The sequence below is a fragment of the Hyperoodon ampullatus genome (genome assembly GCF_949752795.1).
Source record: "Hyperoodon ampullatus genome assembly, chromosome: 6".
NCBI lineage: Eukaryota > Metazoa > Chordata > Mammalia > Artiodactyla > Ziphiidae > Hyperoodon > Hyperoodon ampullatus.
In genome coordinates, this window is record NC_136919.1 from 73,025,935 (window position 1) to 73,051,017 (window position 25,083).

Genomic DNA, 25,083 nt, shown 5'->3' on the forward strand with positions numbered 1-25,083 from the left:
GAAACCCCCCACTGTTAACTTCTGCAAGAGAACCTCGGGCAGTACCACCATCCTTCTAAGACAGATCCAGGACACTGTGGGAGGAGGAAGGACAAAAGTCCAAGGTGAGCTAGAGGAGAGACAAAAACAAAAGAGACCCAAGAGGGAGGATTCCCCTGGATGCTTCTCCAAGCTCGGCTCTGCATGGAGACCATGGAGAGGCTGATGGGATGGTAAATGGGTGGCCTCTTCTGCTGTACTCTGGGTGTGTTTAGGTGTAGCTAATGTAAGATTGTTTTCTTTCTGGACTGTATTTGCAAGATTTTTCAGATGTTGCATGTCTTATGGTGGAGAAGGAGGAGAGGAAGAGGGAGGTACACTTGAAATTTGAAGTCAAGAGAAAGAAATGCATGTAGACTCCTCCTTATGCGCTCATAAAGAGGCCATAAGCTCACTTGGAAAATAAAACCCACATATGATGAAAACAATGGAAATTATCCCCAGCTTCCAAGTCAACAGATTCATTTCCTGATCCATCCCCCAGCAGTGTATCTTAGGAAAAACAGAAAGGTGCCACCTCCCATCTGCTTTCATTATTTTATGATGCATTTCAGAAGGAGATTTGAGATTTCTAAGAAATGGAAATATGGTCCAGCCAGAAAGTTTTTAAAACCCAGGCAGTGGGCTCTTTGCCTACAGCTCTCCGTCTGCCCCAGGAATGGTGCCCGTTTGCACCACACTGATCTTGGCTGCTGGGTTCTAATTGGCAGTGAACACACAAAGAGAATGGCACATCCTGGGCCCCTCTCAGAGCTGAGGTTGAATGCAAAGACTCTAGTACACAGAGAATAGAGAGCAGTTCCCAGCCTCCACCACTGCCAGGTGGAGGGCTGTCTTTGCCTTTGGGATTTTCTCTTTCACCTACTTGGCCAGGATTCTAGAGCAGCCAACTTAGTAGTCTTCCACCGTGATCGTGCATTAGAATCACCTGTTGAGCTTTGGAAACAAGTGCTAGGGCTGCACCCCCAGATCAAATAAGTCACAACCTGGGGGATGCAGTCCAGGCATCAGCACTTTTTAAAAGCTTTCTAGGGGATTCTCAAGGACAGTCAAGGTTGAGTCCTTCTGGGCTCTCTGGGAAGTTCTCTGTCTCTGTCTGGCCCTCCACTCCTCTCCCCTTCCCTGCCTTCACCCCTTCTTCCCTCCCACCCCTCTCCTCTCTTCCCCTTCCCCCTCTCTCCCCCCTTCCCTCCAATAAAAAATTTTGTGATAATGACTTACTTCCCCAAGAAAACTTCCACTCTCTTTCTAAATACTGAAAAGATCGTCTAAACGTACAGTGTTCTGTTTCCAAACATTTTCTAGGATTATAGGAGTCTTGTTTTCAAAATGTGTATTTATAAAGTGATATACAGCAGTTTGGCTTTACCTGTGGACGGCCTGGCTCTGGCCCTTGATGGAAGGAGAAGATTAGGAAACGAGATGAAGCCAAAGAAACTTTGGCGAATGATTTTCTCTTTCCCCATTGTCCTTATTGGCACCAGTGCTCACACACAGGGCCATTTAGGACACCAAGTTCTCCATTCATTCATTAAATACATAGATAGATACGTAGATATTTTTAGTCCTAACAGTATTCGAGGCCCCATGCTAAGTGCTAAATATACACTGAAAGAAAAAGAATAACTTCTGCTTTTAAGTACCTAAAACTTGAATATTTAATTATAATACCAGGTTTTACATTTTCAAATGGAAATATTTGAGCTGAGTCATAAAGATTGAGTAGGAATTAATAGGGCAATAGAAGGAAAGGAGCATTCTAGGCAGGAGGGAAAATAGGCAAAGGCTCAGAGGTGAGAAATGGTATAAGCCCTTCAGGATCTGTAAGAGGCTCTGGGGGATGGTGTTTTGCTTGCAGGTTGGCGACTGGCTGTTGACTTTACAATATTAGGCCTCCCTGCCTCTCGTGAGGGCCTCTGAGGCATTGCCTCCTGATTAAGAGCCTTACTTTGACTGAAAATCTAACTGCACGCCCCCAATTTTTATGATTATTCTGTGTTTTTTTCCTCTCTTTTCCCTGCAGGTCAGCAGGTGTAGGGGTGTGGGAGGATAGACACTGATGAATTGAATTTCCATTTGATTCACAGGCTATATACAGCATGTGCACACACACCCTTAGTAGGGAAAACTCTTTTCAATCTAGGGATAAAGGCCTTCAACCTCTAGTGATAAGGGCCCCAAACCTTTCTGGAGTTAAGCCTGGGAATTTGAATTTTTAACAAGCTCTCCAAGTAATCCCATGGCACAGTCATACTGGGAAGCACTGCCCTAGTGCCCAGTGCTGATCTGAGAAGGTGAAGTTCAGGGAATAATAGCCAACACTTATATAGTCGTAACAAAATGCCCAGCACTGCTTAAAGTGCTTTACTTATAGTAACTCCTTTAACCCTTACTGAAACCCTACAAAGTAAGCTTATAATTATCCCCATTTTAGAGATAAGGAAACGAAAGCACAGAGTTCAGGTGACTTGCCCAATGCACACAGTCAGTCAGTGGCAGAGGGTGAACAAAGCCACTCTTAATCCACACCCTAGATCTCCTCTGTAAAGAGCCAAGACCATTAGCCAAGCTGGCAGGGAGTTCTTGCTGTGCTCCAGGCACCATTCATGTGCTGGTAGATGCTTCACATCTGGCTCAGTGAGGGGAGGAAGCACTTGTAGAATTTGTCCATTTCTATGGTCCAGATGTCCCTGACCACTGAATTGGGAAGAAATGTGCCCAGTGATGAGTCAGCTCCAGTTCACCACCAGACACAGCTGTCACTGACTTGTGACTCTCACGGGTGTTGGCCACCATGGCAAATGCCAGCAAGGTGCAGGCCAGTGGCTATGGGAGAACAGAAAAAGGAAATCTGTTTCCTAAAACAGTGGGGGAGTATCAAGAGGCTTTGGAGATCTCAAGTTGTGCTCTGGGTTGAGATAATGAGAGGGCCAAGGAATTGTATTTCAGGACATGGAAGGCATGTCCTGGAGCAGGCAGCCACCTTGTGGTGTGAGGTCAAGGGTGGGGACCCTAAGGGCTTCCTGCCCCCAAATATCCTTGTCAGTATTCTCCCCACAAGTAATTTCCTCCATCTCCGCTACCTCCTCCCTTCTCTCCCCACCCCAGTTCAAGTGCAGATTCTCTAGAGAGGTTTCTTCCTCTAATCTACCCCTTGCCCTTCACACTTTCTCACACTTGCTCCAGGGCTAACTTAGAGGACCAGTGAGGCAGCCTCGCAGCGCATCACAGCTCTGTGGGTCTTGGGGACGTAGGACAGATGCACGCTGATTCTTTGTGCTACCTGTTTTAGGTACCAGCAGTGCTTCTACGGGGTTAACCTGTCCAGTCTCCGGAGTGCTGCGGTGGACGAATACTTCAGACAGCCAATAATAGTAAGTGTGCTCTTTCTTCCCATGTGTTTATCTATTGATTCATTCACTTACTAACTCAGGCACCTGGGACGCACTGTGCTCTCAGGCTCTGTGCTAAGCCATCACAGAAGCAAAGAAAGAGCTCCTTGGAGCACTGTGTTTCAAGTTTTCCAGCTCTGATCTCCCGAGCAATTAGGAAAATTCTCAGAGAATGATACTGTTGAAAGCAAGGAGATTTTCCATCTGCCTTTCAGTAAGTAACTTCTGATTCTCCAACTGTCCTGACTCACCCCATGCACATACTCAGCCCTCATACTTGTTCAATAATTCACATCCTCCCATTGATTCCAGTGGCCCAAGGCATAATAAAAGGGGAAGCTTTGGATGATAAATAGCTTGGAGCAGGAGTTTTGTTGTCAGACAGATTTGGGTTTCAATTGTGGTCCCATCTAGCTGTGTAACCTCGGGCAACTTAAGTTTGCATTATCTGAAACTCTTTCAGTTTTAAGTGGAAGGAAACCCAACTCAGACTGGCTTAAACTAAAATGAAATTATTGGTCCTCAAATATTGCGAAGCCTGGACACAGAGCTTGCTTCAGGGACCTGTTGCAGGAGTTCAGACAATGTCACAATGGTCTGGTTTTTCTATTCTCATAACTTATCTCCATTTCCTCTGGTTTTACTCTGTTCCTAGACAGGATCTCTCCTCATGGTAGCAAGATGGCAGCAGAAGCTACAACGTCAGATTCTTACAACTCTTAAGTCCCACAGGAGAGCCTGCCTTTTCCTAATAACTTTGGCAAAACCCCCAGAATTAGTTTAGATAGAGCCTGATTGTCCTGCCTTGGGTCCTGTGTCCATCTGTGAGCCAGTTCCTGTCTTCAGGGGAAAAGTAATGCTCTCGTTGGCCAATCTGAGGTCATAGGCCACACCTGGAGCTGATGGTAGACTAAATTCCTATGGAACTTCTTGTAGTGTCGAGAGGAGGTAAATTCTGGATGGTCCAAAAAACACCAAATGCCTGCTCCAGAGTCGTTGGTAAGGATTAAATGATACAACCTAGTAAAGCACTTACTAAATAAAGCACTTACGAAATAATTGTGAGCTTTTATTATTAATATTATACTCATTAAGCTCATGCCCTCTAAATTCGAACTCTTGTTGACTTAAAATTTCAGGAGGAAAGCTAGACTGCAATCTTGTCTGAGTTCAGTTTATTCTGATAGAAAGGTATCTTTGGTTTTTTTCCCCAAGGACACTTTTGACATTAGGATTTTGATGGCTCGGACAGTCAAGTACACAGTAAACTTTATGGATGCAGAAGAGGCAGATCTCCACAGGTTGGTACCAACCAATGTTGCTTTTGATTTTTAAAATCTCCTCTACCCCCTGCATCCCCCAAACTTCAGGGCAGAGTTCCACAGCTCACACAGGGAAGAGATTTCAGGTGTGAGTCACACACAGGAATGGTCCATCAATTACTAGTTTCATTTATTGCAAAATGAGGGAAATGATGCCTCCTTCATAGGATTGCTTTAGGAATTGAATGAGAAAAATTAGATAGTAGTAGCTAATGCTAACATAGCCAGACACTGTTCTGAGCCCTTTACATATAATGACTCATTTAATCCTCACAGCAACCCTATGCAGATGGTACTATTTTTGTCCCCACTTCACCAATGACAGAAATGAAGCAGAGTGGAACAGTAAGTTGCATATACAGAATTATGTAGAATGCACAGAATTAATATGTGTGTTAGAGGTAGTATTGAACCTTTCAGAAGGCCAGCGTCTGGGCTTTTTAACCACTCACCCAAGCCAGTACCACAATAATGACAGGAAGAGGAGCTACACCTTGTTGAGTGCTTACTACATAGTAGGTAACATGCTAAGAATTTTACATGCACTGGTTCATTTTCAAAGAGGGCCCTCAGTAAATGTTAGTTTTTGCCCTCTTTTTTCCACTTGAAGAGACTCTGAAGTGAAGACTCATTTCTCAGGTGGTGATATGAATCCCCTTTGGATGACCTTTCATTAGTATTTTACCCTTTTCTGCCTGAGAAGATTGATATTTGTATTTTTTTCTGGGTAAGAAATGTAAGACCCAGCTAAGTTATAATTTGCCTGGACTACCGAGGAAGCAAGAGTCAGACTTCAGAAGGTACAGCTGGCTAACTCAGACCATCATCTCTCTTGAGATCATGATGGACAAAGGATGCTCTATCAGTCAGGATTGGTTAGAGCATGCTGCAGTAACAAAACCAAACTTCAGTAACTTATGATAACACAGGGGCCTTTCTCCCCTACACTGTTTATTCATGTGCACCAGCTTTAGCTCCATGCAGCGTCGCCAACCCCAGCAGTCAGGCTGGTGCAGCAGCCTCTGTCTGTAACAAGGCTGATGACTGAGGAAGAAGAAACAGCATGGCAAAGCATGTACTGACAATAAAAGCTTCTGCCCAGAAATGACACAGCTCACTTCTGTTCACATTTAATTGGTCAGAGCAAATGATGTGGCAGTACCTAAGCACAAGTGGGTGGATGAATGCAGTACTACTGCGTGCTCAGAGCAAGAGAAGTGGCATTTGGGGACAAGTCTAATAACTACCACAGGTCCAGACAAAATTGACTTCCATTGGCTTTATTTGCTGCTCTGAGCGGCCTCCTGAGTCAGGGAATTTTTTGAAAATTATGTCTTTGTTGGCTTTTCAGAGATGTCATTCATTAATTTGTTGCATTGATTCAGCAAATGTTTGTTAAGATTCTACTTTGTGCTGGGTACTGTACTGGTGCTTGCACAGATACATTAAGTAATTTCTTAAGTCTCTCCTTGAGGAGCTCATGGTCTGTTTAGGGGAATTCCAAAAGTGGGAGGAAATAATTACAGTGCATTAACGGACAAATTCAATGTGACAGGTATAATGGAAAACTCTATAAATGCTCTGACTACTGCAGGGTAGAAGAAGTTAGGCCTTTGGAGGCACCATAAATGCAAATATAAGATTTTCCTTTGAAAATCTCTAGCACATTCACTAAAATGTGTCTCCCTGGAGCAGTACAGCACCAGCAGTGGACCAATAATATCATCTTTTAATTGTGGAATACTTAGAAGTTTACAAAGCACTCTCATATACATTTTTTCCCACTTGACACTCACAAGAACCATGAAAGGGAAGTAGAAGAGAGATTTTGCCACTCTTCAACAAAAGAGGAAGCTGAGGCTCAGAGAATTTAAGTGACTTACCAAAGTTCCACAGCTAAAACAGGTCCAGCTTCTAGATTTTGTTATATCTTTTCCAACATTCTTTCTCTTCCAACTTACTCTGCATTTGGCATCAACCATGGCCACTTCTGCATGACTCTTGCTGTAGCCTGGTGGGAAGTTAAATTGCCTCCCTGAAAAATAAATGAACTATGACAGTGACCTTCTGAGCTTGATGTTCCCCCTTGTGGTCCATTTCATCTTTTAGGGGCCTGAATAGCCTTTCCCTTCTGCACAGCTGCAAAGGGGAGCTGCCACAGCCCATGTGTTGGCTTCTGGAAGGACAGTTGTCAGCTATGTCCTGAGTCATCCTCCTGTTCAGTAGTCCAACCCAGCTCCGGATGCTGCACTCGCCCTGTGGAGTTCTGGGTCACTGCAGCACAGTGGGCTGGTCCTTGCAGAGTTTCATCCAGAAGCAACATTCTCAAATGTGCAGCATCACCCAAGCATTCATCACCCACTAAGAGAATCTTGCTGCCAAAGCAAGAGCGCTTAAGAGAAAAAGAAAATATTCTGTGAATGTTCCCACTGATCTCACAAATGTATCCAGTATGTCTGTCAACAACAACAAAAATAATTCCAAGTGTTTCTTTTTTTTTTATTTCCTTGCAGAATAGAAATTCCGTTTGTGTTTCAGATGGCGCAGTCTGGCCTCATCCACGGCCTGGCATTCTGGTTTGACGTGGCCTTTGTTGGCTCTCTGTATGTATCATACCCCTTCTTTGCCTACTCTCTCCCGTGCCATCCTCTACTATTTGTCACCATAACTTTAAAGTTTTGAAAAAACTAAGCTCAACAGCCGTAATACTTGTTTCTCCACGTTTCCAGAAAATAAACACTGATGTTAATGTTACTTTTAGATTTTAGAGTGAAATGAAAATAAGACAGTTTTCTGTAGTTGCCATATCAACTCTAGCTAAAATACTCTTAGGCCAGTTGTGTTGGGATTTGGAGGAGTAAGAAGAGGGCCTGTGCTTTATCAACCAGCCTGTTCTTTTCCACAGTAGATGGGGGCATGGGGGAGGCCAGCCCCTGACATTGTTTCCGTCACACCTGGTTATAGAACCTCTTGTGTCTGAGTCATTCCTCAAATCACTTTCCCCCATGTTGGTTCACAGTTTTCAGTTTCACGATCTAGAATCCTTTTTCAATGATCAGGCAGGCGGCATTAGGTAACTTCCCCCTCTGTGCACTCCTCTCTCCCCTACTGGAAAGGTTTGCAAGTTGTAGGGGAGAGACCACCTACTAGTTGACTGTCAGTGTTGGGTGTGCTTTTAAGGGCTGCGCTGCTCCTACGACCCCCAAGTCTCTGCTCTCCTCCTGACACCCCTGCTCTCTTCCCAGGCTTCTCCATGGGTCCCAGCTAGCAGTGAGGGTTTATCTGGGCCACGCGACCAGGCAGAAGGAAAACTGACAGTACACTCTCTTCCACTTCTTATAAAAACATCCAGGCTCTCCATAGCGTCTACTGAGAAAGACGTGTCTGTGGGTCTGTGATACAGCTCAGGGGGCTTGGGCGACTCAGGGGAGGCCGGGATCCCTGGAAGCCTTATCTGGGCTGCCAATCAGAGAGAAAGGAAACAATGTACGAGTCATTCCTATTCCACACAGCATGTGTGTTCAAGGAATCTGTGCATGTATTTCTCAGACTCTCCCCCACTAACATCCCAAGTAAACGAATTTGTTCCTGCAAGGGTAAGGGAGATAAGCTTGAAGCCGCCTGCTTGAAGGGGGAAATTTCTTTGAAGTTAAATGCTTTATCTTAAAAAGCTGTAGAACATTTGCATTCTACTCCATAATATAGCTGAGTATATATTTTGATATAAAGGTGGTTTATATTACTTAGCAGTTAAATTATATAAAATTTCCCCCCAAACTCTTCAAGGCAAAATGTCCTCTCTAGCAATTTTCCCCGTGTTCAGTGTGCACCTTACTACCTGCAAGCCCATGACCACTGCCTAATCCCAGGACAGGTGACCCCAGCGTTCAAAGCACCAGCAGGGTGTCCCCACTTCTTCATATGAAATGAAGAACGTCAACTTGAACACACACACACACACACACACACACACGATGTCTGGGCTTGAAGGGCAGGAGAGGCCATCTGCCCCCATAGTTTTTCTTGCTTCCAGAAACCCCCATCAGGACCCCTAAAGAGGTGGGCATGAGACAGTAAGAGGCTACACTCCAGACTTCTCACCCTGCCAGACTTTTCCAACAAATCAATTGCCAATTTAACTCTGCTGTTATCGGGCTTCTAATGAACTTTGACATAGCCATACAGATTGACAGAGTGACCAAGTGCCTGGGTTTGAAGCCTGGCCCGACTCTGTAGGGTTGTTGTGGGATTTAATGGGCTAATTACATAATGCTCTTGGCACTGTACCCAGCACATAGTAACTGCTCAATAAATTGAGCCATTCGTATCTTAAAAGTGTTCCATGAGTTAATAAACAAAACCACTCGTCCCCAGTTCAATCCATTAATGTGGGCCTGGAGTCTAATTGGCTTTTAACTCTTGCCTTGCCCCACAGGGTAACAGTTTGGCTGTCAACAGCGCCCACTGAGCCTCTGACTCACTGGTATCAGGTGCGGTGCCTTCTTCAGACTCCTCTCTTTGCCAAGGAAGGAGAGACCCTCTCAGGGAGAGTGCTGTTTGTGGCCAATAAACGGTAAGCAGGAGAGTACCGACGGATCCCGCCTGTTTACTGGGCTCTGACAGGTGGGGGAGCAAGAGGAAGCTGGCAGGCCCCTGAGACTCCAGCACCAGAAATGGGCAGCAGGCTTTACAGAGGCCTGGCTGAATTTGCCGAGATGCCCTTAGCCTCAGAGCCTGCAGACCACACGTCACCTTGCACTGAGCACGGCCAGGAAGAGAAGCTTAAGATAAGTCAAGGGCAGTGTTCCCCACCTGACCGCAGAGGGAGGAAGGAAGGAAGGAAGGAAATCCATTAGCTTATGGGAACACTTGCCAAAGACTTGAATTATCAAGCGCTCTAAAGCCCACGTCAGCTTCCTGGCCTTACTTCCATCTGTCTAGCCACACATCCCCAAATTTAGTACTGGGAAATCGATCTGTACTGCAGGGGGGAAAGTACTGCAGGAGTGGTGCATGGTGTGTGAGGCAGGACCGGCTGCTTCCCTCTGGTAATGGACTCACGAGGTCTCAGCAGTGAATACTTTGATTTACCTCATTTTTAGAAGGCTCTATTTTCTTTCATCTTGTTGGAGCTTTTCCTGGGTGAATTAGAGGAGAAAGGCATAGAGGAGTAGCTCAAGGACTCTCAGGATATTAAGGGTACTTAGAGGTCATCTCATCCAACTTTCTTCCCTCCCTACCGGCACTCCCACCCCCACCACCTTCCTTGGGCCTGTGCTTAAACACTCCAGTGACAGAGAGCTCACTACCTCACCAATCAACCCTTCCATTTTTAACGTCTTTATTTTTTTCATGACAAAAACCAAACATGCTCACATGTAAGTTGAAAACTACAAGAGTGTCTAGAGTCCAGCCATTCTCCCACCCTCACCCCATTCCCCAGATGTGAGCCCTTAGTCCTTATCCTTTCAAGTGTTTTTTGGTGCATATACCAACAAAAACATCATTGTAGAATTGTTATTGTTTTATAGGAAGGTTACACTAGCAGTCTGCAACTTAAGTTTTCACTTAGTAATAAGTCCTGAATCTGTACAGATAGATCTGCTTTGTTCTTTTCATAAATGCAGAACAGCCAAGGACATGGATATACCATAATGTCTTTTTAAAAATCCCTGATTCACTGACATTTAGGTTGCTTCCAATTTTTTTTTTTTGCCATTACAAAAAATTCTGCACTAAGTATCCTTGAACATAGAGCTTGCACAGTGACATGAATATTTCTAAATGAGATGCCTAAAAATAGAAATGCTGGATCAAAGGGTGGGTACATGTTACAGTCTACTAGATCCTACCTTTCTCAGTGACTGCACCAATTTCCACTCATACCAGCAACAGATAAGCAAACTCTTTTCTCCACGTCTTCCCTGAAACTGGATGATAACCGTCTCTGTGGCTTTTGCTAATCCAATAGACTCCAAAATAAGTGTTTAAAGTTGCATCTTGTTGTTTTGGTTTATAATTCTTTAATTACTTATAAGGTTATGACTTTTCATATAGTCATTGACTGTTGACCACTTTCTTCTACTTTAGACATCTTTAATTATTAAAAACTTATTCTTGCTGTTGATCACAGATCTATTGATACTTCCTGTAGATTCAACTCATTGATCTTAGTTATGTTTCTGAATTCAGAAGAAATAGGTCTGTTCCAACCTCCAAATGGCAGTTGTTCAAGTATTAGGAGCATCTTACCGAATATACTCCTGGTCTCCCTGTCCTCAGGCCAACATCCTCAACTCCTCCCTCCTATAAGAGTGATTTTGAAATAGGTTAAAATTCTCAGTCCTTCCCTCTGGAAATACGCAGGTTCTCAATGTCCCCTTTAAAATAGTTCTCCAGAAAAGGGAACCCTCTTGCACTCTTGGTGGGAATGTAAATTGATACAGCCACTATGGAGAACAGTATGGAGGTTCCTTAAAAAACTAAAAATAGAACTTCCATACGACCCAGCAATCCCACTACTGGGCATACACCCTGAGAAAACCATAATTCAAAAAGAGTCATGTACCACAGTGTTCATTGCAGCTCTATTTACAATAGCCCAGACATGGAAGCAACCTAAATGTCCATCGACAGATGAATGGATAAAGAATATGTGACACATATACACAATGGAGTATTACTCAGCCATAAAAAGAAACGAAATTGAGTTATTTGTAGTGAGGTGGATGGACCTAGAGACTGTCATACAGAGTGAAGTAAGTCAGAAAGAGAAAAACAAATACAGTATGCTAACACATATATATGGAATCTTAAAAAAAAAATGGTCATGAAGAACCTAGGGGCAGGACAGGAATAAAGACGCAGATGCAGAGAATGGACTTGAGGACACGGGGAGGGGGAAGGGTAAGCTGGGACAAAGTGAGAGAGTGGCATGGACATATATACACTACCAAATGTAAAATAGATAGCTAGTGGGAAGAAGCCGCATAGTACAGGGAGATCAGCTCGGTGCTTTGTGTCCACCTAGAGGGGTAGGATGGGGAGGGTGGGAGGGAGACGCAAGAGGGAAGGGATATGGGGATATATGTATATGCATAGCTGATTCACTTTGTTATAAAGCAGAAACTAACATCATTATAAAGCAATTATACTCCAATAAAGAAGTTTAAAAATAAAATAAAATTAAAATAGTTCTCCAAAACTAAATACAGGACAGCATACATGTCCTGGTAAGTGCTGGCTACAAAACGATAGTGAACACTGCTGTTTTGAGTACCATACTTATAATAATAATGTAATTAAAGTTTAAATTAAGTTGGGGGCCATTTTACTTGAGTGTTTAGATAATTAAAGGCAAAAAGTGTATTTTTACACTATCTTTAAGTCATTTCTCCCTTCTCCTAGTATGCAGCTGATTTTTTTTTTTTTTTGCGGTATGTGGGCCTCTCACTGCCGTGGCCTCTCCCGTTGCGGAGCACAGGCTCTGGACGCGCAGGCTCAGCGGCCATGGCTCACGGGCCCAGCCGCTCCACGGCACATGGGATTCCCCCTGGACCGGGGCACGAACCTGCGCCCCCTGCATCGACAGGCAGACCCTCAACCACTGCGCCACCAGGGAAGCCCATGCAGCTGATTTTTGTCAGCTTCAATTCAAGTTTTTGTATTTATTCCACTCATGCATTCATCATGCTGTTTTTAGATCCTTACTAGAGCCAGTGGATTATCTTACTTAAAAAAAATTTTTTGTGTAGCATGTTAGTGAGTCCTACCATTTTGTATCATTTGCAAATTTAATAGGCAAACTTTCATTTAAAAATTATTAAGCAGAAAGAGGCCCAGAGTGTAAACCTTCCTTCAAAATTCGCATAGCCTAATTATCCTGAGCAAAAGAAGCCAGTCATAATATGTTACATACTGTATGACCCCATATGTGTGACTTTCTTGAAAAGACAAAACTATAGTGATGGAGACAGATCAGTGGTTGCCAGGGGTTATGGGTGGGGAGACAGTGTGACTGCAAAGGAATAATAACATCCTGATTGTGGTGGCAGTATTTACATAAATCTCTACATGTGTTCAAATTCACAGAACTGTACACCAAAAAAGGAGGGCGGCAGTCAACTGTACTGTATAATTTAAAATATAAAATAAATAAAATATTGATTCAGAGGCCTATTCCACAATTAATATAAAGCTATGTTAGAAATAAGACAAATTCTGGGTATTTAATGTACAGCATGGTGGTTATAGTTAATAATACTGTATTATATACTTGAAAGTTGCTAAGAGAGTAGATCTTCAATGTTCTCACAAGAAAAAAAGAAACAGTAATTATGTGAAGTGATGGAGGTGTTGGCTAATGCTATGGTGGGAATCATTTTGGAATATGTAAGTGTATCGAATCAATGTATTGTTTACCTTAAACTTACACAACGTTATATCTCAATTATGTCTCAATAAAGCCCCACCCAAAAAAATTAAAAATTTTTTCATAGCCTAATCTACACCCTTTGGATCTGGCCTGGAAGCAGCTCAAAATTCCTCCACCTGTGCTCATACCCAGCCCACATTCCTCCATCCAGGCCAGAGGAAATGTGAACCAACCTTTATTGAATGTGATTCCAGATGAGCTTAACCTCTAGTTTCACCCTCATTGCCCAGTCCAATAACACTGCCAAAAAGGGAAATGAACGTAATTGGACACAGCTATTACTATTCTTTTGTGAAACTATGCTTTATCTCTAGTTTTCATAACTTTCTATCTTCTTAAATGGCTGTTTAATTTTTTAATAGATAATATAGTTACACTGTACAAAACAGAAATGTACAAAAAGGCTTACAGTGGGCTTCCCTGGTGGTGCAGTGGTTGAGAGTCCGCCTGCCAATGCAGGGGACACGGGTTCGTGCCCTGGTCCGGGAAGATCCCACATGCCGCGGAGCGGCTGGGCCCGTGAGCCATGGCCGCTGAGCCTGTGCATCCGGAGCCTGTGCTCTGCAATGGGAGAGGCCTCAACAGTGAGAGGCCCATGTATCGCAAAAAAAAAAATGTAGCCCAGCACAACTGAAAGAAGATGTGGAGATACCATGGGCATGCATTGCTTTTGCAGGAGGAAGAAAGGGAGGAAGTTCTGTATCTTATTAGACCAGCACCCTTGTGTAGTGAAAGAGGCTAGGTTTTGGGGTCTGGGTGTCGCCCAGTTCTGTCCAGTCTCTTTTCCATACTGGTTGCTACTTGAGTGATCTTGGGCAAGTTAATGAATCTCTCTAACACCCCAGTTTCCTTACCTCATCATCTATAAAGTAGAATGTATAATAATTGTCTCACTAGGATTTTGCAGATATTAAGGGAGAAAACATAGTATAGTAATTAACACATAGTAGGTCCACAGTAAACCTTAGTTCCCTTTCCTCTTCCCTTGCTCTCTTTCTTACTCTCATTGTGTCTCATCAGATTTTTTTAATCTTAAAATTGTTTTCCTTGGTATTTTCTACAAACCTCAGCACTTCCTTAATGTCAGGGTTTTCACACTGTTTTTTCAGTATGGGGCTGCCTCTTTGTTCTGCCTTAGATTGGACTTCCCCCTCCCTTATCATCAAATATTCTTTTAAACTCTGACCTCCTGGGAGAACTCCCTGTGCAACCACACCAGTGTGACAATGACTGCCCTTTTCTTCCCTGCCAGGAACATTTATGATTGTACTAGTAGCGTTTTATTTCTTACAGCCTCCCATCATTCTTGAGCCGTCATTCATTTTATTGCTCTGGACAGTAAAAGAGAACATCTCTTTTTTATGCAGTTTATGAAATTTATATCCCTAAAGTTCACAGGAATGGTCTCCAAAGTTGTTTGATTATGTGCACATATGAGTAAAATCACTTTATGCATGTGTTCCCCAAGTAGACTAACATTTCTCTTTTAATTATGTGAATGTGGACTTCCCTCATGAAACAGTGGTTGAGAATCCACCTGCCAATGCAGGGGACACGGGTTTGAGCCCTGGTCCAGGAAGATCCCACATGCCACGTAGCAACTAAGCCCGTGTGCCACAACTACTGAGCCTGTGCTCTGGAGCCCACGAGCCACAACTACTGAGCCTGCATGCTGCTACTTCTGAAGCCTCTGCACCTAGAGCCCGTGCTCCGCAACAAGAGAAGCCACCACAAGGAGAAGCCCATGCACTGCAATGAATAGTAGCCCCAGCTGGCCACAACTGGAGGGGGCCCGCACACAGCAACGAAGACCCAATGCAGCCAAAAATAAAATAAATATATATAGAAAAAGCTTTAATTATGTGAATATACTACAGTAATAATAGAAAGTACAAAACCAAGTGCTATAGATAGACCTATATGGATGTATATATTGTGTGTGTGTGTGTGTGTGTGTATTTACACACTATATATATACACACATGCATAGAGAGGTCTGTGTACACATACAGAAATTCATATAGTGTGCATTTTATAAGACAAAAATAAAACTAAAAAAAAGGAATTAAATCAGTTTGGCTTATCGCTGGATCTAGCTCAGCTGCTTATCCTGTGCCAAAATGTTTTGAAACAAAATTTAAAAATTTTGGATCCCTAGCGAAGGTCTGCTGTGCCCAGGTGTGCTGCCAGAGAAGTTGGTTTGCAGAGAGTTTGTTGAGATACGTGGTTTATAAAACTAGAAGACATGCTGACCGAAGAATGAACGCTTTGGAAGCTTCCAGTGCTGCTCCTAATGCTCAGCATGAAACTGCTTCACCTTGGACTTCAGCGAAGACGAAACCTCTCACTAGGTATGGATTAGGACAGCTGTAGCAGAAAGAATTCTAGGGGGAAACTGTTGTGCACACTTAGGTGCAGTGAAGGAACAAATCTGAACTTTTCATTGACCACACTGAGCCATGGCAGGACATGAAGCTCTTTTTTCCTTCCATTAGGGAGATAGGACTTTGATGAGGGGTAAAGAAGAGGAGTGGGTTGTAAAAAGTGAGTATAAAGTGGCAATATTATCATATTTAGCATCTGAAAAAGAGCCCTGCTGAAGACCCCGCAGCAAGAACGTACTGATTGTTCTTCCAAATCACAGCAGGAACCGTCCAGTTCTTAGTTGCGAGCAATCTGACTCTCTGCATCCACAGACACACACATTTGAAAATACTTCTGAGTACTCCATTCATGCTTTAAGTTCTGCGTTAATTACTTCAAGTATTGATAATAAGGTGTCTTTTATTTGGTGAAATGTGTTGGTGTGTCCATCCCTGACTTGTTTGCCAGGCTGATCTGTCAGCCTTTCTACAACGCCAGCAAAGGTTGCCCCCTCCTGAGGAGCTCACTGTTTCAATGTCTAGTTCTCGGGTCTGCCTTCAGGTATCACAAATGCTGTGAACTACTGGATATGGGTATCATGGAAGATACATTTTAAAACAAACAAAAAGTTCCAAGTCAGATGAGTTGAAATGAAATAGGATCAAAGGACATTTTAAAAAATATATGGCTATGGAGGGGTGGAGTCAAGACGGCCTACTAGGAGGACGTGGAGTTTGCATCTCCTCACAACTAGAGCACCTACCAGGCACCAGTGGGGGACCACGGACACCTAAGGGGACGGGAGGAACCCCCAGCGACCGGGTAGGATGTGGGGCATGGGGGGAGTGAAGGGGGAGGAGAAGTGGAGGCGGGACAGGACTGGCACCCCTGAGGGGCGGCTGGGGGAGGGGAAGGGATCCCACGCCCCAAGGGGGAAATTGGGGAACCATTGGGAGGGCAGAGGATCAAAAGGGAGCATGGCCAGGTTTCCCCTGCCCACTTGGGTCCCCAGGAACCTGCTGACATCCTGGGCCTGATCCTCTGCCCACCTAGGTCCCCTCCAGCCCTGCAGGTCCTAAGGGAGTGGGAGGGAAGGAAGCAAGAGCAAAAGTAAAGGCTGGACTATGGGACTGGCACCCCTGAGGGGCAGCTGGGGGAAGGGAGGAGTTCCTACACCCAGCGAGACCCACCCATGGTTAGAGGTCCAGTGGGGACACGGGAGACCGTGGGGGAGACCGTGGGGGTGGGCTGCGTGGAGGAATGGAATGGAACACAGCCAGTGCTTTCCCTATCCACTTAGGCACTGGGGAGCCTGTTGGGGTCCTGGGCCTAACCCTCTGCCCTCGGAGCCTCCCTCCTGCTGCGCAGAACACAAGCCTCGCGCCTACACCCCACCCAGGGCCCCACCTCTACACTCAGAGACCCCCTCTGAGACCCCCTCCAATGCGCTGGGCCTAAACCCCACCCACACACAGGGCCCTACCTCCAAACTCCAGAACTCCACATTCCAGAGGCTCTCCTCTCCACATGCTGCTTCTCCCCTTCCACGCAGGTCCTAAGCAGAGGCCCCGCCCCATGCTTGAACGTCACCTCGCCTAGGTCCCACCCCACCCTAAACTCCACCCCTGCCTAAGTTCCATCCCCACCTAAACTCTGCCCCCATAGGCAAGGATTTTTTTTTTTTCTTTTTTTCTGTTTTAGATTGGGGTTCTATTTTACCTTGTTGATTCATTGTTGTTGATTGTTTTATATTTTTATTTTTCCTAATACATCTTCTATTTTTCTCATTTTATTCTTCATACTTTGGTACTGTTCTCTCCTTTTGGCTTGTCCCACCCCCTCCCCTTTTTTATTCTTTTTTCTGTTCTGGTTTTATTTTACCTTGTTGCCGTTGTTTCAATTATAGTTTTATTTTTCTAATATATTTTTTATCTTTCTGAATTTATTTTGTTTTTTATTCTTTGATATTGTACTGCTCCTTTTTTTTCTTTCTTTCTTTTTATATTCTTTCTTTTTTTTTACCATGCCACGAAACTTGTGGGATCTTGGTTCCCAGGCCAGAGGTCAGGCCTGAGCTCCTGTGGTGGGAGCTCTGAGTCCAAACCGCTGGACTAACAGAGAACCTCAGACCCCAGGGAATATCAATCAGAGTGAGGCCACCCAGAGGTCCTCATCTCAGCACCAAGACCCGGCTGTATCCAAAGCCTGCAAATTCCAGTGCTGGATGTCTCAGGCCAAACAAGCAGTAAGACAGGAATATAGCACCACCCATCAAAAAATTTTAAAAAAAGAAATGACAAAAAAAAATTACAGATGAAGAAGCAAGGTAAAAACCTACAAGATCAAATAAATGAAGACGAAGTGAGCAACCTACCTGAAAAATAATTCAGAGAAATGATAGTAAGGATGATCCAAAATCTCAGAAATAGAATGGAGAAAATACAAGAAATATTTAACAAGGATCTGGAAGAAGTAAAGAGCAAGCAGACAGTGATAAACAACACAATTACTGAAATTAAAAATACTCTAGAAGGAATCAATAACAGAATAACTGAGGCAGGAGAACAGATAAGTGAGCTGGAAGATAAAATGGTGGAAGTAACTGCCAGGGAGCAGAATAAAGAAAAAAGAATGAAAAGAAGTGCGGACAGTCACAGAGACCTCTGGGAGAACATTAAACGCACCAACATTTGAATTATGGGGGTTCCAGAAGAAGAGGAGAAAAAGAAAGGGTCTGAGAAAATATTTGAAGAGATTATAGTTGAAAACTTCCCTAACGTGGGAAAAGAAATAGTCAAGTCCAGGAAGCACAGAGAGTCCTATACAGGATAAACCCAAAGAGAAACACGCAGAGACACATATTAATCAAACTATCAAAAATTAAATACAAATAACAAATATTAAAAGTAGCAAGGGAAAAGCCACAAATAATATATAAGGGAATCCCCATAAAGTTAACAGCTAATTTTTCAGCAGAAACTCTGCAAGCCAGAAGGGAGTGGCAGGACATATTTAAAGTGACGAAAGAGAAAAACCTACAATGAAGATTACCCAGCAAGGATCTCATTCAGATTCGATGGAGAAATTAAAACCCTTAAAGATAAGCAAAAGTTAAGAGAATTCAGCACCACCAAACCAGCTTTACAACAAATGCTAAAGGAACTTCTCTAGGCAGGAAACACAAGAGAAGGAAAAGGCCTACAAAAACAAACCCAAAACAATCAAGGAAATGGTAATAGGAGCATACATATCGATAATTACCTTAAATGTAAATGGATTAAATGCCCCAACCAAAAGACATAGCCTGGCTGAATGGATACAAAAACAAGACCTGTACATATGCTGTCTACAAGAGACCCACTTCAGACCTAGGGACACATACAGACTGAAAGTGAGGGGATGGAAAAAGATATTCCATGCAAATGGAAATCAAAAGAAAGCTGGAGTAACAATTCTCATATCACACAAAATAGACTTTAAAATAAAGAGTATTACAAGAGGCAAAGAAGGACACTACAGAATGAGCAAGGGATCAATCCAAGAAGAAGATATAACAATTGTAAATATTTATGCATGCAACATAGGAGCACCTCAATACATAAGGCAAATACTAACAGGCATAAAAGGGGAAATCAACAGTAACATAATAATAATAGGGGACTTTAACACCCCATTTTTACCAATGGACAGATCATCCAAAATGAAAATAAATAAGGACACATGAGCTTTAAATGACACATTAAACAAGATGGACTTAATTGATATCTATAGGACATTCTATCCAAAAACAACAGAATACAATTTCTTCTCAAGTGCTCATGGAGCATTCTCCAGGTTAGACCATATCCTGGGTCACAGATGAAGCTTTGGTTAATTTAAGAAAATTGAAATCGTATCAAGTATCTTTTCTGACCACAGTGCTATGAGACTAGATATCAATTACAGGAAAAAATCTGTAAAAAATACAAACACATGGAGGCTAAACAATATGTTACTAAATAACTGAGAGATCACTGAAGAAATCAGAGGAAATCAAAAAATACCTAGAAACGACAATGAAAACACGACAACCCAAAACCTATGGAATGCGGCAAAAACAGTTCTAAGAGGGAAGTTTATTGCAATACTATCCTACCTTAAGAAACAAGAAACATCTCAAACAACCTAACCTTACACCTAAAGCAATTAGTGAAAGAAGAACAAAAAAAAAAAAAACCCCAGAGTTAGCAGAAGGAAAGAAATCATAAAGATCGGATGAGATTAAATGAAAAAGAAATGAAGGAAACAATAGCAAAGATCAGTAAAACTAAAAGCTGGTTCTTTGAGAAGATAAACAAAATTGATAAACTATTAGCCAGATTCATCAAGAAAAAAAGGGAGAAGACTCAGATCAACAGAATTAGAAATGAAAAAAGAGAAGTAACAACTTACACTGCAGAAATACAAAGAATCATGAGAGATTACTACAAGCAACTCTATGCCAATAAAATGGACAACCTGGAAGAAATGGATAAATTCTTAGAAAAGCAAAACCTTCTGAGACTGATCCAGGAAGAAAGAGAAAATAAAAACAGACCAATCACAAGCATTGAAACTGAAACTGTGATTAAAAATCTTCCAACAAACAAAAGCCCAGGACCAGATGTCTTCGCAGGCAAAATCTGTCAAACATTTAGAGAAGAGGTAACATCTATCCTGCTCAAACTCTTCCAAAATATAGCAGAGAAAGGAACACTCCCCAACTCATTCTACAAAGTTACCATCACCCTGGTACCAAAACCAGACAAAGATGTCACAAAAAAAGAAAACTACAGGCCAATATCACTGATGAACATAGATGCAAAAATCCTCAACAAAATACTAGCAAACAGAATCCAACCACACATTAAAAGGATCATACACCATCATCAAGTGGGGTTTATCCCAGGAATGCAAGGATTCTTCACAATATGCAAATCAATCAATGTGATACACCATATTAACAACTTCAAGGGTAAAATCCATATGATCAACTCAATAGATGCAGAAAAAGCTTTTGACAAAATCCAACACCTGTTTATGACAAAAACTCTCCAGAAAGTAGGCATAGAGGGAACCTACCTCAACATAATAAAGGCCATATATGACAAACCCACGGGCAACATCGTTCTCAATGGTGAAATACTGAAACCATTTCCTCTAAGATCAGGAACAAGACAAGGTTGCCCACTCTCACCACTGTTATTCAACATAGTTTTGGAAGTTTTAGCCACAGCGATCAGACAGGAAAAAAATAAAAGGAATCGAAATTGGAAAAGAAGAAGTAAAACTGTCACTGTTTGCAGATGACATGATACTATACATAGGGAATCCTAAAGATGCTACCAGTAAACTATTAGACCTAATTAATGAATTTGGTAGAGTAGCAGGATACAAAATAAATGCACAGAAATCTCTTGCATTCCTATACACTAATGATGAAAAAATCTGAAAAAGAAATTAAGGAAACACTCCCATTCACCACTGAAACAAAAAGAATAAAATACCTAGGAATAAACCTACCTAAGGAGACAAAAGATCTGTATGCAGAAAAGTATAAGACACTGATGAAAGAAATTAAAGATGATACAAACAGATGGAGAGAGATACCGTGTTCTTGTATTGGAAGAATCAACATTGCAAAAATGACTATACTACCCAAAGCAATCTACAGATTCAGTGAAATCCCTGTCTAACTACCAGTGGCATTTTTCACAGAACTAGAACAAAATATTTCACAATTTATATGGAAACACAAAAGACCCTGAATAGCCAAAGCAATCTTGAGAAAGAAAAACGGAGCTGGAGGAATCAGGTTCCTGGACTTCACACTATACAACAAAGCTACAGTATTCAAGACAGTATGATACTGGCACAAAAACAGAAATATAGATCAATGAACAGGATAGAAAGCCCAGAGATAAACCTACACACATATGGTCACCTTGTTTTTGATAAAGGAGGCAAGAATATACAGTGGAGAAAAGATAGCCTCTTCAATAAGTGGTGCTGGGAAAACTGGACAGCTACATGTAAAAGAATGAAATTAGAACACTTCTTGACACTGTACACAAAAATAACCTCAAAATGGATTAAAGACCTAAATGTAAGGCCAGACACTATAAAACTCAGAGGGAAACATAGCCAGAACACTCTATGACATCAATCACAGCAAGATCCTTTTTGACCCACCTCCTAGAGTAATGGAAATAGAAACAAAAGTAAACAAATGAGACCTAATCAAACTTAAAAGCTTTTGCACAGCAAAGGAAACCATAAACAAGACAAAAAGGCAACCCTCAGAATGGGAGAAAATATTTGCAAATGAAGCAACTGACAAAGGATTAATCTGCAAAATATACAAGCAGCTCATGCAGCTCAATATCAAAAAAACAAACAACCCAATCCAAAAAATGGGCAGAAGACCTAAACAGATATTCTTCCAAAGAAGATACACAGATTGCCAACAAACACATGAATAGATGCTCAACATCACTAATCATTAGAGCAATGCAAATCAAAACTACAATGAGGTATCACCTTACACCTGTCAGAATGTTCATCACCAAAAAATCTACAAACAATAAATGCTGGAGAGGGTGTGGAGAAAAGAGAACCCTCTTGCACTGTTAGTGGGAATGTAAATTCATACAGCCACTCTGGAGAACAATGGAGGTTCTTTAAAAACTAAAAGTAGAACTACCATATGACCCAGCAGTCCCACTGCTGGCCATATACCGTGATAAAACCATAATTCAAAGAGAGTCATGTACCACAATGTTCATTGCAGCACTATTTACAGTAGCCAGGACATGGAAGCAACCTAAGTGTCCATTGACAATGAATGGATAAAGAAGATGTGGCACATATATACAATGGAATATTACTCAGTCATAAAAAGAAACGATATTGAGTTATTTATAGTGACGTAGATGCACCTAGAGATTGTCATACAGAGTGAAGTAAGTCAGAGAAAAACCAATACCATATGCTAACACATATATATGGTATCAAAAAAAAAAAGTCGTTCTGATGAATCTAGGGACAGTACAGGAATAAAGACGCAGACCTAGAGAATGGACTTGAGGACACGGGGAGGGGGAAGGGTAAGCTGGGACGAAGTGAGAGAGTGGCATGGACATACATACACTACCAAATGTAAAATAGATAGCTAGTGGGGAGAAGCCACATAGAACCGGGAGGTCAGCTCGGTGCTTTGTGTCCACGTAGAGGGGTGGGATAGGGAGGGTGGGAGGGAGACGCAAGAGGGAGGGGATATGGGGTTATACATATGCATATAGCTGATTCACTGTAATACAGCAGAAACTAACACAACATTGTAAAGCAATTATACTCCAATTAAGATGTTTAAAAATACAAAAATAAAATGCCCACAGAAATGAGTGCTTAAAAATATATATATGGCTGTGTCTTCTTCTTATTTTGTTTGTCCTCAGTAAAATCTAGACCTAGAGTTACTGGTTTCACAGATTCTGACCTTATATTTAAACCTACCCAGGCCACTATTGGGAATGATAGGGAGGGATTTATATCACTCACTAATTTCTGGAATTTAAAAAAGAAGCCTAGTTACCAAGGAAATTCAAATTAAAATAATAATATTTTAATCCCAAACATTTAAATATTAAGAATTGGAAAAAGTGTAATGAAATTAGTAGTTTTATGCTTTGTAGGTGAGGAAGTAATTTGGTACACTTTCTGGAAGATATTTTAGCAGTAGGTCTTGAGAGCCTTAAATATGTTTTATATGCTTTAGCCTGGTGAGTCTACCTCTAGGAATTTATCCCAAGAAATATAATCCTAAATAGTACATAAAGATATATTACAGGAATGTCTTTTGCAGAGAATTTCTGTCATAAAACCAGATTTTTGTTACCATAAGTAATAATATGTTATTATAAAAACATATATGTTTAACAATGAGAAATTGCTAAGTGAATTGTGCTATACCCACATAATGGTATTGAAAAATACATTGTTGAGAATTATAGGATAAAGGCTAACGTTAAATAAAATAAGGAGGTAAGAAGGACTATTTAAGCAATTTAAGCATGATTTTGCTCAAAATTTATAAATATAGAGAGGGAAAATTACATAGAAGGGAAATATTCTACAATGCTAGTTGAAGGAATCCTTGTCTAGTGACATTATGGATTATTCTATTTCTATTTTTCCTTATTTTTCTACAGTGAGTATGTCACTCTTTTATAACCAAAAGAAATACATATATTCTTGAGAATGACTAATAAAAATCCCACAAACATAACCACTTCAGATTAGTCATCAGGATATAGCATATTACTTGTTATTATTAGCTGCTTCTTCTCACTGTAATTGCTTGAACCTTCATCTGGGGTCTCTTAAAATCAATCACATTTGTTGGCTGTTTTAGGTCAGTTTGAGATTTTAGCTTAGCCAATTCTCGCATGATTAAGATTGTTTTGGTACATCAGTGGTGACCCATGAAGGGTCTATGTTACTTAAAGCCATTTCTGCCTTTGATATTGATAAAGTTTTTTTTAAATACTTTAATCAACCAGAAATACCGTTACCTTTGTAATATTTAAACCAAGAAATTATAGCTATCAGACTCTTGTAATAAACAGTTTGCAAGCAAACAAGCCTTCAATTGCCTCTACCAATATTAATCGTATCCAAATAAACAGATGCAGAAATGTATAAGATGCCAAACACATGCTCTTAAAACCCGCATGAAGTAGGTATGCGTAGATGATGCCCAGGACTTCCCTGGTGGTCCAGTGGTGGTTAAGACTCCACGCTTCCACTGCAGGGGACATGGGTTCAATCCCTGGTCAGCAAACTAGGATCCCACATGCCACATGGTGCGCCCAAAAAAGTAGAAAAAAAAGGAAAAAAGAAGATGCGCTAAATATATGTGACTGGCTAACACCAGCCTTGTGAGTTGATATGTTGGTTTTCTTTTTCTGCCTTACAGACAGAGCTATGACATTCAGATCGTGGCGCTGGTAAACCAGACAGGCTTCAGGTCTGGGAACACCCTCGATTTAAAGAATCCTTTCTGTAGGTAAGAAATGCCCTCATCCATTTCACACCTATGTGTATAGGATCTCAACTGACCATATGACTAGGTAAAGAGGTTTAGAATAATTCCACCTTTCCTAAGAGGAGAAAAAGCATCTATTCTTCTTCTCTAAGGAGACTTGGATCCCGATATGGAGTTGAGTGTTTTATGTTCCATTAAATAGAATTCAATATATAACAGTCTGATCCTGATACAGTGCAGGAGAGTCCTACAAAGTGAATTCTCCTTACAACTGAGCTGTAGAGAGCTGTGTGACCTCAGGTAAAGTCACTTTCCTTCTGGCATTCAGTTTTCTCATCTGCAAAATGTAGAGTTTAAAGATGATCTTCTTTGACCTTCATTCACTATGGGATGATTTTATGTAGCAGTTATTCCAATACACCTAAAACATGAGTCCATTTAAAGTAAATTTTTTAGATGTTTTTTTGA

The 25,083-nt window shown here is 41.7% G+C and overlaps 1 protein-coding gene across 1 annotated transcript in view; it reads left to right on the forward strand.

The window, feature by feature from the left end:
- LOC307055047 (histone-arginine methyltransferase CARM1-like) overlaps nt 1-24,711 on the forward strand; it is a 99,496-nt gene extending 74,785 nt beyond the window's left edge. The window contains exons 5-9 of the mRNA XM_079706984.1: nt 3,332-3,413; nt 4,647-4,732; nt 7,267-7,356; nt 9,189-9,326; nt 24,547-24,711. Of these exons, the coding sequence (XP_079563110.1) occupies nt 3,332-3,413; nt 4,647-4,732; nt 7,267-7,356; nt 9,189-9,326; nt 24,547-24,640 (490 nt within the window). The 3' untranslated portion in view covers nt 24,641-24,711. The remainder of the gene's footprint in view (nt 1-3,331; nt 3,414-4,646; nt 4,733-7,266; nt 7,357-9,188; nt 9,327-24,546) is intronic.
- The last annotated feature ends 372 nt before the right edge of the window (nt 24,712-25,083 follow it).